At 36.1% G+C, this 14,977-nt stretch overlaps 1 protein-coding gene across 1 annotated transcript in view; it reads left to right on the top strand.

Moving 5' to 3' along the window:
* The window catches only part of CNBD1 (cyclic nucleotide binding domain containing 1), a 120,184-nt gene that overhangs the window by 57,040 nt on the left and 48,167 nt on the right, over positions 1-14,977 (top strand). Inside the window, exons 3-4 of the mRNA XM_026688783.2 lie at positions 5,376-5,536; positions 14,168-14,302. Of these exons, the coding sequence (XP_026544568.2) occupies positions 5,376-5,536; positions 14,168-14,302 (296 nt within the window). The remainder of the gene's footprint in view (positions 1-5,375; positions 5,537-14,167; positions 14,303-14,977) is intronic.

Consider the following 14,977-nt stretch of genomic DNA (forward strand, 5'->3'; position numbering starts at 1 on the left):
TTATATTAGCATAAATTAAGACAATGAAAAGGACAATTTTAAGGTCAAAACTTGTGATTGGGATGACTGGGGTGAAAGCTGGCATCTTAAAATCTTGTTTACTATTTTGGCCACAAGGACAGTTGTGTTGGATTAGACACTCTGTTGATTTAATATATTCAGTAAAACCTGCAATATGGTGGCACAGAATGAGATCTAAAATTGTTGCGCATCAATGTGCAAATGAGATAAAAGGTAATCTTAATGATTCAGACTGCCACATTATGCTTTTAAAGAAAAAACAGATCTGCATCAATGTGCAATCTTTTCCAGTTCTTTGAACCTGGTACAGCAATATTTCAATCTCATCTGATTTGGCAGGCTAAAAATAAACACAAGATTGACTTTTTCCTAAGTGAAACTGACTTTACAAAAATAATGCATGCCTGATGAGTCTCTAATCTCCCAAGATCATTTTATATAATAAAGTCAGAGAGACTAGAGATATGAAAAGTAGTGAGGTTGCTTCTGTTAATGGTTCCTTCCTCATATAACTCCACAATAATAACAGCTTCATTTTTTTAAAAAAAATGATATTGCAGAGAATTCACATACATTAAATCAAATGTACCCTCATATCAAACATCCACATGGTTGACAGGTCTAATGTCATGCAGAAAATTGAATAAGACATACATGACAGGTACTCAGCAATGTCACAAACCAACACCAGCTTTTAGGTACTTGCACACCAACATATGAGAGAGATACATAACTCGCAGTATTTGTGTCAAAATGCAGTTGCCTACCTTGCCTTTTCCTTCCTATGCCCCCTAGCAGACATCCATAATAGCATCATCATCCTCTTTTAATGACCCCATAATCCTTTGTGGGCTGGAATCTGAGCAACTGAATGGAGCTGAGTGTTTATTGGCTGGATGCTCTTCCTGTCGCCAATGCGGAGGGCATTTTTTCAGCAGATATATTTTCAGTGTGCCCAGAGAGAGAAATATCTGCCTCTATCAAACTCACAGCCTCCTGATTGTGAGGCAAGAGCTCCACCTCTAGGCCACTGCACCACTCATATCCATAATCTCATGGCTGAGTAAATGTGTGTGTGTGTATGTATGTGTCTTCCTTTGAGTCAATCTTGACTCTTGGCTATTGCCTGGACAAGTCTCGGAGTTTTCTTGGCAATGTTTTTTTCCGAACTGATTGCCCATTGCCTTATTCCTGTGACTGAGAAAAAGATTGACTGGCCCAAAATCACCAGCTGGTTTTAGCCTAAGGCAAGACTAGAATTCATAGTCTCCTTTAACCAGTACATCAAGCTGACTTTCTAAAACTTTCTCACATGGATGGAATACTGTTTTCACATTGTTGATTTTATTATGAACATTTCCTTGTTACCCTTAAGATTTTCACCGCTTAATAACAGCAAATATACTGTAAGCAAATCTTTTTATATTCTGTTACGAAGAATGTGAAAGGACAAACTACCCTGAATGCAGATGAATGTAATACTATGCCACTGGAGCCTGTGCCATTGTTCTGCTTGAGTGTGTTTAAAGTAACCACTGATATTTTATCAGAAAATGAAAAAGCAGCATCAAGAGAAAGCAAATGAGACTGTTGAGAGTTATCTAAAATTTTCTGATGCTAATTGATATGTGGAGAAAAAGTATGCATAATTATAATAATTTCAGTAAAAACTGAGGTTAAACAATATAATTTACCATGTTGGAGAAGGTTTTATGCCTAGTCAGTCTGTAACGTTGGTGGTCATTTGTATGTAAAACAGATGGTCAATCAAACCCACATCTTCAAATGGAGAATGTCATCTAATTGTTTGTAAAACAGAATATATACTTCTTTAAAGTAAAATAATGACCACTTGATTTGTATGCTTTGAAATACTTGTATATTAAAGATGTGAAGGCCCTTTTGAGACCCAGTCATCTGGCACACTGAAGAAAATGAGGCATATTTTAAAAAAACAGACTGAGCTTGGGATGTTGTTGTTTTTGTGTTTGGCATGCTGAGAAGAAGAGGTGGAGGCAATATAAAGCTTAACTGGCTTTATTGTTAACTTGTAACTCAGCCGTTGCTAGCCGCAGCTTGCGGCAGCAGCTGAGAGAGAGAGAGAGAGCTGATCCATTTGACAGCTCCTTTTATACGGAGCTGTCAAATGGCTCAGCCAATCAGAACCTTCTCCGGCTCCCACTTAAACAGCGGACTGGAGTAAGGACTTGCTGGTCGCAACACTCCTTCCCCCTGGAACTGCGCATGCATAGTTGTCCAGATAGGCGGGGCGATGCTTCACTCGCCCAGATCGCCGTCGTTCAGCAGTCGGCAGCAATGGGGAAGGATCTGTTGCTGGAGTGGTGCCTTCTACTTGGGGTGGTGTTGCCCCCCCTTCCCTGGCAATCTTGGTTGGCCGCAGAAGGACCTCGGGTGTCGATGGGACCTCTTCAGATGGCAGTGAGCGGGCTCAAGTTGTTGATGTCACAGCTTCCCCAGGTAAGGCCTCTGTGAGAGACTGCTGGTCAGGAGTCAGCCTTCAAGGGGCTTTGGTGTTGCCCCACTCAGTGTCCGTGGTCTCAGCCTCCCTCTGGACTGGACCTGTAGGGGCACTCCAATGGGTGACCCTCATGAAGAACTTCAATAATGCAAGGACTTAGCAGTTTGGGAATAATCACCCAGGGACCCCACAGTAAACATCCTTTTAGCATGCTCAGTTCTGTCTGGCCTGCCTTGAACGGGTGGAAGTCCACTGTGGTGGTTTCCCTGAGCCACCCCCTTCGCACCCAGTCCATGACTTTAGATAGTTGTACATCTCTGGAGGCATAGGCGATGTCATCAGCTGTAAGAGGCAATTGCAGATCTTCCGGCAGGAACACTGAGGCTGAAGGGATCAGCAACCAAAAGGGGTAAAGGCCACCTCATTAGGGTATCAGCATGAGCTACATCTTTGTCAGGCCTGTAAGTCAACTTATAACTGCAAGCGGCTAGGAAGATTGTCCATCGGGTCATTCTTAGGGATAGGATTTGTGGGCTGGGCTTGTCCCCTGCCAGGATGCCTAACAAAGGTTGATGGTCTGTGATGAGCTGAAACTGGTGTCCATAGAGGTATTCATGGAACCTTTTGACTGAGGCCACCGCAGCCAATGCCTCTTTGTCTATTTGGCTATAGTTGCGCTCAGACTTGGAAAGTGTCCTGGAGAAATAAGCGATAGGAGCTTCTTGGCCATTTGGCAATTTATGACCTAGGACTGCCCCAATCCCATAAGGGGATGCATCGCAAACTAGTATAAGGGGAAGAGCATCGCTAAACTGAATGAGTACCTTGGTTGAGGTGAGCAGGGACTTTACTGTAGAGAAGGAGGCCTGTTCCATGGGTTCCCAATGCCACTGCGTCTTAGAGTCTAATAGCCTGTACAATGGTTCTGCTACAGTGGCCTTGTGGGGCAGGAAAGAACTGTAGAAGTTAAGTAGTCCTAAAAAGGCTTGTAACTCAGTCTTGTTCTGAGGTACTGGGCCCTTGTGAATGGCCCATACTTTGGATTCTACAGGGTGAATTCCCTTGTGGTCAACGATATCCTAGGAAATCTATCTGTGAAACTGCGAAGATGCATTTTTTCCTGTTTAATTTTAGTCCAGCATTTTTAAAACACTGGAGAACTTTTTGTAACCTTTCCATATGTTCTTGTGGGTTGTCAGCAGCAATGAGGATGTCATCGAAGTATGGGATGACACCCTTGATATTGTATAGTAAACATTCCATAATGGATTGGAATATGACAGGGGCAACGCTGACACCAAATTGTAAACGCTTACATTTGAAAGCGCCCCTATGCGTAATGATTGTTTGGGCCTCTGCTGTCTCATTATCCACTGGGAATTGCTGGTATGCTTGAGTCATGTTCAAGAACTACCTATAGAGAAGTACTACAGTTCTGCTACATGCAAAATGCTTCTGGGAAGGAGAAATGGTGTCAGCTGTTGTCACTGCTCTGTTGCTAATCTTGAAGTGTGAAAAATCTGTAAAAAAAAGGAAGGAGAAGTTGTTGAGAATCATTAATTGGCTTCTATCCCTTGAGACCATTTATCCTTGTTACACTATAGCAAGAATTTTTATCATGAACATGCATGGGAAAAGTGCTCTAGAACTTTGGGTACTAGTTGGAATGTTGGGGATTCATTTTGGGCACAGTTGGAATGTGCAGAATATATTTTGTGCTCATTTGCAAAGTCTCTAATCACAAAATAGCTGCTATCGAATAGCAAAACACTACCTTCATTCCTTCTTCCCTTTCTTTTCTTTGGGCAGCAGGCCATGCCACAAAATGCTAACTGCAGCCTCCCAACAAGTCTGCTTCCTTAAAAAAGGAGAACAAAGCTTTAGAGGTTGCTGTGCAGGTTCAGAAGTTTGCTGGAAATAAAGTACATACTAGAAAGCAGCACTATGCCAGATTTCACATTTCGTTTCATATGAAAAGCAGTGGTGGTATTCTACTGGTTCGGCCAGGTTCAACTGAACCGGTAGCTCTGAGGATCATCTATGAGCAAACAGGTTCTCTCCGACGATCAGCAGCTAGGTCTGCCCACCTGTCCCGACTCTATTCTGACCTTTATTTCCTGGTTTTCAATCTCAGCTGCTTTGCGTGGCACTGTGGATTGCCACGCGTCAGCTGTTTAACACACAGGAAGAGTGCAGGATTGCAGGAGAAGGTCAGTAGCAAACCCTCTGTGTGTGCACGCATGCATGCAAAGCATGCCCACCAAGCCACACCCACAGAACCGGTGGTTAAAAAAAATTGAATCCCTCCACTGATGGGATTCAAATTTTAAGAAGTTTTATTTAAAGAAGTAAAATGTCATTTTAGGCTGGGAGTGTAGACAATACCAGGAGGACTCCTGGGACATAATGGTGTCTTCACAGAGACTTTGGTTCTACACATGTGCACACTATATGCTGGTTGCAAATATACAAGCTGAAAATCAGTTAACAGACATCCATACTTGGATTGTACATCTGTTTCACTATTTTCTTGCTATTATAAAAAGGTTTCATGGCTAAAAATTCGACAGGCTATAACTTTTGTCAGACATAAACTACATGCTTTTTGGTGGTCAGTGGCATTATAGGGTCAGATGATTTTACCATCTCAGAGTTAGAAGCATGTATGTTTAATTTAGATATGGGTGTCATCAATCAATCATACATTTTTCTTTTGAAAACAAAAGAGAAAAATTGAGCATTTCCAATATGTTTCATGAAAATATGTTGGCTAGATTACACTTGTAAGTTGTTATACTTCTGAATCCATATTAGTTCATTTTCTGTAACTTGGATGTGAAATTATGACCTGTTTCTGATTTAATTTTAATTCCAGTGGATGCAAACCAAGGATTCTACATTATACTTAGAGGCTCTGTTAAGCCACAGTCAAAGTATTATAAAAGACTTATTGGAGGACAGTTTATTTCAGTGCCTCCTCAGGCAACTTCTGCTACCAATGAATCAAACCCAACTCAGGTAGCATCATCTGATGTGGTAAGTTTAACAGATATCTATAATATTAGTAGAAATATTTGAGATTAAATTGAGTACTTACATTTTTATTCTCAAACAATTGTTTCAAAACATATAAACAGGACTGAAGTGCATGAAATCTGATTAAAATGCCTTTAATAAAAAAAAAACAATTTCTGTTTATTTGTCCCTTCAAGTCAACGAAGGCTCTTGGCAATTGCCTGGATTAGTCCCTGAAGTTTTCTTCACTGTGTTGTCACAAAATTGTTTGACATTATATCCTTCTTAGGACTGAGAGAGAAAACTAGCTCAGGGTCTACCTGCTGGCTTCAAGCCTAAGGCGGGATAAGCACTCCCAGCTTTCCAGTTTCTAGCCTGGTGCCATAAGACCATCTCCTCTGGGTATCCAAGGATCATATTTGCAAAAAATCTTGAAGAGTGGTGTAATGTAGAAACTGCAATCTCTCTTTATCTCATTCACAGTGAACTAAATTAACCTGATTGGCATGAAAAGGTTAGGAGAATATTGTCTGAATTTTTTGGGTGATAGATGTTATCACTTGCTATAAAAATATAGTTAATTAAAAACTTTGTTGTATTACTTTATCAGTTAATCTATGCATCACAGGAAAAATGTATTTCTTTTATATTTTTTATTTTTTTTTAATTATATTTTTAAATATACATTACATGAACAGTGAGGTATCTGGACATCATTCATTTAAATACAAATAATAATTGTAATATTAATAATGTTTGTTACATTAATCATACTTATGTAGTTATAGTGTTATTATACATATTTATATCTAAGTATGTTCCTTCATTGTTTAGTTGTTCAATATTTGTATGCACTATTCTAATAACAATCACAATATTGTTTAAATATAAATAATATTACCATCTTTCAACAGCTAATCTTTATGTCTAGCTATTACTTTTAGTATGTTATAAAAATATGTATATTACTATTCCCCCTTAGTCTTGTTTCTACCTCTAATTATTAATAATATTTATTACATTAATCATACTTATGTAATTATGGTGTTGTTATACATATTTGTATTAGAATATGTTCTGTTATTGTTTAGTTGTTCAGTGTTTTGGTGCCAGAGGTGGTATTCAGCAGGTTCTGACCAGTTCTAGAGAACCGGTAGAGAAAATTTTGAGTAGTTTGGAGAACTGGCAAATACTACCTCTAACTGGAGATTTTACAGTATCCTTCTCCTGCCACACCCACCAAGCCACACCCACAGAACCGGTAATTTAAAAAAATTGAATCCCACCACTGTTTGGTGTGCCATTCTAATAACAATCACAATATTATTTAGACATTCATAATGGTACAATCTTCCAACATCTAATCTTTACATCTAACTATTACTTTTAGTATATTATATAATAATATTCCCCCTTAATCTTATTTCTACTTCTATTCTAGTTTTCAACAAAACCAATCTTATATTAAACAACATTCCCTTTCTAACCATCATCTTTTGTTCACATCAGTATTACAATTCTTATTCATTTTTTGGCTTGCCTCCCAAACTCTCCCTTGGGTCTTTGCCTCTGTCTATATCTTTCCTATTTAACCCAAATATTTCTTCCATTTCTACTATCTTTTACTGCCATCTATTTGGCATATATAATTATAATTCTTTGTATCCCACAATTAGTTAATTAGTTTCATTTTAATGATCCATGAAGATTTCCAAATGTCTCCTTAAATCCATTCTGTAAATTCAGTCATAGATCCTAATATTTGAAAATCACTTGCTTTAAATGTCTTTCATGCTCTCACAATTAATTCTCCAGAAGCCATAAAGTAAACATACAGCACAGTAAATAGCACAGCAGACCCCCAGGTGTTATATAGATCCACTTCTGTATCCTTGTCTTATCACTACTTCCCAAGGTTGTAGGAGTTTAGTAAATATTCCAATTACCAATAAATGGCACCATCAGCTAAGATTTCAACATTGCACAAATGACCAACCTTTATTTCTGTTTTTACAAATAGTATTCAAACAAGGGGTTCCAGCATTTTAAAATGCTATATGAAAATATTACCAATAAAATTTAAAGATCCAATCTTTCTGTATTTTAAGGATTTAGCATTCTTCCTTTAATTTCTTTTTCCCCTTCCAGTCTATAATTTTTTTCCTCTGTAATTAATTGCTACTTTGACAAGTATTTCAAAGAGCCTCTTTTCTAGGGTTTATTTTCTTTGGGGTTAAGTTCTAAGTAAAAAAAAAAAAAAGACTCACCTCCTCCAGTTCCAATCACTGTTCTTCTACATTGCTCCAGCACTTTCTTTGTTTCTTTGGCTGCCCCAGCTTCATGGCAGCCATAATGGCTGCCTCTCCTCTTCGTCATTGGATGGGAGGGAATCCCTGGGTCCAGCTGGAGAGCTCCTGCTCTCTGCAACTTGCAGGGTGCCTCTCCTTTATTTGTCATCCTACAGGGTGACTTTAGCCCCCGGGGCCCCTCCAATGAGGAGGATTTGGTGTGGGTTTGCAGAGATGCGCTTTTTGTGTCTGATTCCACTGCAACATCAAACTGGAAGTCATAAAAATGTATTTCTGAGCATGCTGGGGTGCATCTATTGTAACTGTAAAGCAAATGCACCTTTCTATAAGACATTATGAATACTACTGATTGAAAAATAATTGTAATTTAGTTTTGCAATATTTTGCTACATTAATTCTGGCATTAAGAGCTAGCCTGGTGTAGTAATTGAGACTAGAATCCAGGAGATCATGAGCTCTAATCCCATTTTAGGCACAAAGTCAGTTGGATGACCTTGAGCCGGTCACTTTCTCTCAGTCCTAGGAAGGATACAATGGCAAACGACTTCTGAATAATCTTGCCAAGAAAACTGCAGGGACTTATCCAGGCATTTTCTGAAAATTAGACATGACTAAAGAGAAGAAAAAAAATACTGTGGCACTAACAACAATTAAATATCTTGTTTTTAATTGCACCATTTTATATGTCCTTGAAAAATTTACAATAAAACTACACTAAGACCATTTATTGAAGACTATTTTGATCTTACCCACCTAGTAGCATTCTCTCAAAAATTAATATCTTCCAAAACTTTAAAAGGAAAGACCAAGTTCAAATTGTCAAAGGCCTTCTTTGTCTCTAAGAAAATCAGTGTGACTTGGTTTTCATTAAGTTGCTTCAAATATTCCCAAATGGCTAACCCATTTATAATATTATTCCTTAACTGTTTTTTAGGTAAAAACTCCCATTGATATCTCATGGATAAATTCTTTCAAAATTATTTTGAATCTTTCACCTTTCAGCCACAATCATTGTAAACAACTTATAATTATTATTTAATAATATCAATTGATATCATTTCTTGTTGAAGTCAAATCTTGCCCCTCTTTAAGTATTAATGTTATATTAGCCTTGCCCCTCCCTTTTCTGACATCTTTCCTTTTGTAAGGTGGAATTCATTATATTTTGTAAAGGTTGTAAAAGTTAATCCACAAAGTATTTTTAGTAAGAAGCCAATAATCCATCTGGTCCAGGCAATATGGACCAGATATTTATCACTGTTTTAGTCTTTTTTAAATAACTTTACAAACTTTCTTTATTTTTTATTTTTTTTTAAACAAGTTTTATTAATTTTTAAAACACACAAATTATCATTATTCATTACATGTTTAAACCTTTTTTCATTGTAAATTTAACAAGTCAGATAAATTATGATTCTATTTTAAACCATTTCCATATAACATACAAAAACCTCTTATTCAATTTCTCTTTACTTCTCTTTACTCTTATTCAATATCATTATTATTATTTCATCTATTTCTTTCTGACTTAGTTACCATTATTCTCATTCTATATTTCTACAAGTTTTTACTAAATCTCCCCCAAAAAAACATATACACACAACACACAAAACATAAAAAAATCTTTTTGGAAAGTAACTTGGACCCAGGTATCTCTCTCTTCATGGACTTCAATTATATTCATGCTCATCTTACATATCATTACTTATTTTATTTACCATTCTAAGCCTTCTATATTAACTTCTCCACATATTTCACCCTTCTTAATTCTATCTTAATTAATCATCTTAGTTTGAATCATTATATTTGTATCTTTTGTCCATTTTTATCATCCCTTTGTCTCATTCCTTATAAGAAAGAAGAAAATAAGTTTCTCCTGAAATCATTAATCAGAGTATGATGCCTTTCTATCTCCCCCTAAGTTAATCAAATTAATCTTTAAAATAATATCCAATACCCAATCCAATTTTGCTTGGTACATTCTATCTAACTAGTACATCCAAAATAATTAAGTACATAATTAGACAATAAATCCAAATATTAAAAAAATACTATAATAAAAATTTTATAATAACATCAATACCATAATCTTATTAAACTCTTTAATTAAAACAGTATTCTAAACCTCCCCTATTATTAAATTTTAAAGCCAATCATTTTTAAACATTTTAACATTTTAATCTCTTATCAACTCTTAAACCATTACAATACTACCATCTCATCTTATGTACCTTGCAAAATCTTTTTAAAAATTATACTTTATCCATTATCCATAAAAATTCCTTTTTTCATTTAATTTCAAAACATTGTAGCTTTTCTCCACCTTTTCCCTTTCTTTCTTCTCCCAACAAACCTTTCTAACCCCCTTCTTCTAGCCTCTGCCTTACTGGCTTCCCTTTCTGTCGTATTCTTTTCCCTTTTGTTTACTATCATCATATTGGTTTTGCACCTTATTTTTCCCTTTCTTAAATGTTTTTAGATCTTAAGTCCTTTAGTTTTCTTCTTTTCTCTCTTCCTTCTTTCTTGATAAAATTCTGAGATTCATTAAAAATGGCTCCTTCCTTTCTTTCTTGTTCCTCTGCTGTCTTCATCTGTTGTAATGTTTGTTGATAGTTAGTAAGCGCCATTTCTAAAAAAAAGGAAAGCTTCTTCCACACCATCTTTACCATTTTTTTTTTGCTTGTTCATATTCTTTTCTTAGTTCCTCAACAGAAAGAGCCATTATAAATCTTTTCTTTTCTTTTCCCCTTCTTTCTTCTTACAACAACCAGAATATTCAAAAGAAAATAAAAAAAAATAAAGCAGTCCCAAAGTTATCAGTCAGTCCAAACCAAGGCAGAGTTCTCACTTTCTCCTTCTGGGGTAATATCAATCAAAGAGAAAGAAAGTCCAAATCTGTTTAAAATCTTATTGCAATATATTCTAGTCTTCAAATCCTTAAGGCATCTGCTCCAACAAAGTCTTAGCATACAAATATTTTCTTTTTAATCCTCTCTCTTCCCACTCATCGCTTAAAACCAATTTTCACCTAAAAAAATAGGTTTCTTAATATCCAGTTATTTATTCCGTAGGAAAGAGAGGAAAGCTATCCTTTCAGCACCATCAAACTGCTGCTTTTTCCTCTTCTGGCAGGTATTATTCAGAAAGTCATACTTTTCAGGAATTTTATTAAATATGTCTTAGAGTCCTAGGAGCCAAGAAAAACTTTCTCCTCTCAAGCACTTTCTCCACTTCCTCCTGCGCATTCTTACCCGGCTGCCAGCTTCTTTGTGGTGGCCATTACGGACCGCCGCTGCACTGCGTCCTGGGAAAAGGGGGTTCTACCGGCCGGGGAGGGGGTCTGCAACACCCCCAAACCCCTCTCCGGATCCCCTACCTTCAGCTGCCCTGCAGGGCAGCCTAGCTCCGCACTCCGCCTGGGTCGGAGCCCCAGAACGCTAGCGCGGCAGGGATCGCGCAGCTTCGCAAATCCCTGCCGCCGCGAAGCCGACAAACCGGAAACCCCCTACAAACTTTCTTTATTGTTATGAGTCCATTCATAATCTGTTTCTGTTTCTCTGTGATCTTCAATAAATTTTGTTTCTTTAAATATTCATCTATTTTCTGCATGGAAATTTTTTCTCCTTTGTATAAAATGGAATAAAATTTATGAAATAATTTTTGCATGCACATATTGTCTGTTATTACAGTATCTCCCTCCTGTAGTTTCAATATTATCTTCATAATTTGAATGACAAATTATGAAAATTGGTTTATTTGCAAACTTAAACCTTTTGTTTTGCATAATACATTATCTTAGTGTTAAAACTGATAACTGTCCCCAAGCTTAATTTGTTGAAAAATATTTGCCTTCTTTTATTCTTCTTTTTTTCTCAGTCAATATAGCTTGTATGTTCTTACCTCTTCTTTTTGAGTTCACTTTTATGTTGTATAAAGTAAGCTCTCATGAAAGCTTTGCTTGTGTTCCAAATCATTCTTACATTTGTATCTTAAGATTATTTCCATAAAAACCTATTTAAGTTTCTTTTATAGTCCTCCAATATTGCTTCCTTCAGTAACAGTGTTTCATTCAACCTCTATCTGAAATAACTGGGTTTTCCTTAAAGATTAAACTAATTGGGTTATTATCTGAAAAGATGTTTTCTTAATTAATTAAGAAAATTTATATGATCAGAAAAGTAAGTACATCCATGCCATTTTATGTATCCAAGCACCAACAAGCTTGAAATTGTCCATCAAAGCAAGCTAAAAACTTGTGTAAATCTTGTGAAATTAATATTTTTCTCAGAAGTTCTGTCTACTTGTGGAGAGATCACTCCATTCTAATCTTAGATATTAGATACCATTAGATACCATTTAGATACCATTAGATACCATTAGATACCATTTTTCATAAGAAAACCCATCAGTCTGTCCATAAGTTGAACATTGCTTTATTTTCATTTGGGGCATAAATTCAATAAATATCAGAATCTTAACCCAATGCAAATTAACTTCAACCTATTTATTATGCTCACCAATCAATATAAGTTCTGGTTGTAGTTGAAGGATTTTATATAAAACAACTTCATTTGTCAGCTTTATAATCTTGATCATGCAAAGTTCAAAGTCAACTGTCTTGTCCACTGAACTTTTTTGATTCTTATTAGCAATGATGTTTGATTCTTTGAGGGCGTATGGCATTAGTTCATTTCAGTATAAGTGGTTCAATTATACATCTTTAGATCCCTTGAGACAGACTGTTTTTGATACATTGCTACAACCTATCATCCACATGCATGCATCCAACTTATGCAAAGAGCTTTTTCTTGTATTTGTTAATAAATAAATAACAAATAATCAATTTGTTAATAAATGGGCATATAAGCAAATAGTTAAAGTATTTGAAGTCAATATAATCTATTTTAGTTAAATGGCAGGGTCTGCATCTTTATAATATGCAGAATGATAATGATGCAGAAAATAAACACTGTAAACCAGTTAAACACAGGTAAAAGATGAAAAATCTGAAAATTAATTCAGTATTAGAAAAGAACATACTCTATACAAAAATATTAGAGATATGATTCAGCTTTAAATGAATTTGACATTCTAAGCAACAGCAAAATTTGAATTTTTGTTTCTTCTTGTTTTGAAAGTGATTTGACTGTAGAGAATATGGCTATAAAAGCATGTCTGCAATCTTCTCTGAGAAAGGTCACTATTCAAGAATACATTTCTAATTGGGGATGGATAAAAACCAGCCTGAGTTGTTCTGTAGGTTTAGTTTCTTTCTTCTGGTAAGGATATATTTACAATTGAGATGGACCAAAGCAAGAAAGCAATTTTCTATTCCATTCTTCAAATGGTGTTTATAGCTACATCCATCTGGAATTAGCTTCAGGGAGCCTGAGAACATTAACTTATGGCCTAATGATAATCAGTTTGCTTAATATTTATTTATTTCACAGCATTTATATACTTCTCCACTTACAGACAATGTAGATTGTACTATACACCATTTCCAGGGTTTTCTGAAATAAGAAGGAAAGAAGTACTTTATGCATTTGGGAACAGTGTGTCCTGTAATATGGGAGCAACTATAGGACATGGCTGCCTTCATTGTTCTTTCCTTTATCAGAGTAGGCCCTTAAATAGGTTACCTTTAAAAGTCCAGATAGGATGGACAGGACCATCTTTTATTAAGCAGTCCCTGATGGAATGGGACAACTCACTACAGCCAACTTTTCTCAACCATTTCTCCACAACCATCTCACTGTGGCCAACTTGCTGCAGGACAATTTGCTGCAGACAATTCTAGTGGGATAACTCAACATGATAAATGTTATCTGTCACTGTTTCTTTGACATTATTTCCATTTTTGTCAATGGAAACAATGTCAAAGAAACAGTGGCGGATAATATTTATTGTGTTTAATTATCCCATGTGGAATTATCCGTGGCAAGTTGTCTCCCATAATGAGTTGGCCACAGTGAGATTGCTGTGGTGGGTTGCCCACAGCGAGTTGTTGTAGATCCATTCCTGATGTGTTATATTGTTTTCAGGAGGGAAATTCAAGGGGCAGCAACGACTAAACCCCACTCCCTGCAAAGTGCTGCCTTGATTTTGTTCAAGCCATTTATCACTATTGTGGAACATTTCAGTGATTTTATACAACTATTAAAAATATCAGCTGTCATCACGAGGGTAAACATCCAGGGTATATATTATTGTTTTGCCTGCAACAAGTTGCAGAAGTGATAAAATACAGTATATAATACTGATGTATATTTTTATAATTGTGTAAAACATAAAGGAATATTAAATATTAATTTCTATTATTTATTTTTAATTATTTTGGAAGCTTGGTGTAGGGTGCTGTTTTGGGACTTTGATACCACTCCCTTCAAAGATGAAACATGGTGTACTTAGTGTTCTTACAGAAGAAAACTGTGATTTTATCAAAATTCCATCCATTAATTACTTAAGGGTAAAAGAGGTAAGCATTTTGCATAAGAATGAAGAACCTGTGGATGTCCCATTCTTGCTGATCTTCTGTTCCCAGTGTTTTCAGCACAAGCCCTATAGCATTTTGCCAATGTCCAGAATGCTATGGCTTCTTATAGTTACTTATCTGCTTAAACTTGCTTTGTATTTCCCCCTTTGAATAAAATCCTGAGTGTAACCCATGAAACAAAGCACAATGCAACAGCTGGGCACTCAATTTTCTCCTTTATTTTTTTTTCCAGCCACAGACAAGGAGACAGAGAGAGTCAGAAAAAGAAAAAGCAATTTAAAAAAAACAACTAAGCTGTTATAAACTCCTTAAATTTAAAATGCATCTTCTTATACTTAAAATATTGTATTCAGTTTTTTATTTTATTTTATGAAATACTTAAATTCCCCAAGAGAGATATGAGCAGATCCTGGACAATAGATGTTACATTCCTATTTTGGGTAATCAGAAATTGGATGCTAAGTATTGTAGGAAGCAGCCCCTAAATGAACATGTTTGAATGACTGATAAGGTGGTGAAAATTAAAACATTCTTTTATCATACTTTCCAGGCTCCTGTCCACTAGAAAAAAGGCTGGATAAAGAGTCAATTACTTTCACCCAAAGAATCCTGATTGAACTGGTAAAGGGGAAGCTTCCCTGAGCCTCATTTTAAAAA

The sequence above is a fragment of the Notechis scutatus genome, chromosome 3, assembly GCF_049901735.1.
Source record: "Notechis scutatus isolate UNSWTSFEM ecotype Mainland chromosome 3, rNotScu1.2, whole genome shotgun sequence".
Taxonomy (NCBI): domain Eukaryota; kingdom Metazoa; phylum Chordata; class Lepidosauria; order Squamata; family Elapidae; genus Notechis; species Notechis scutatus.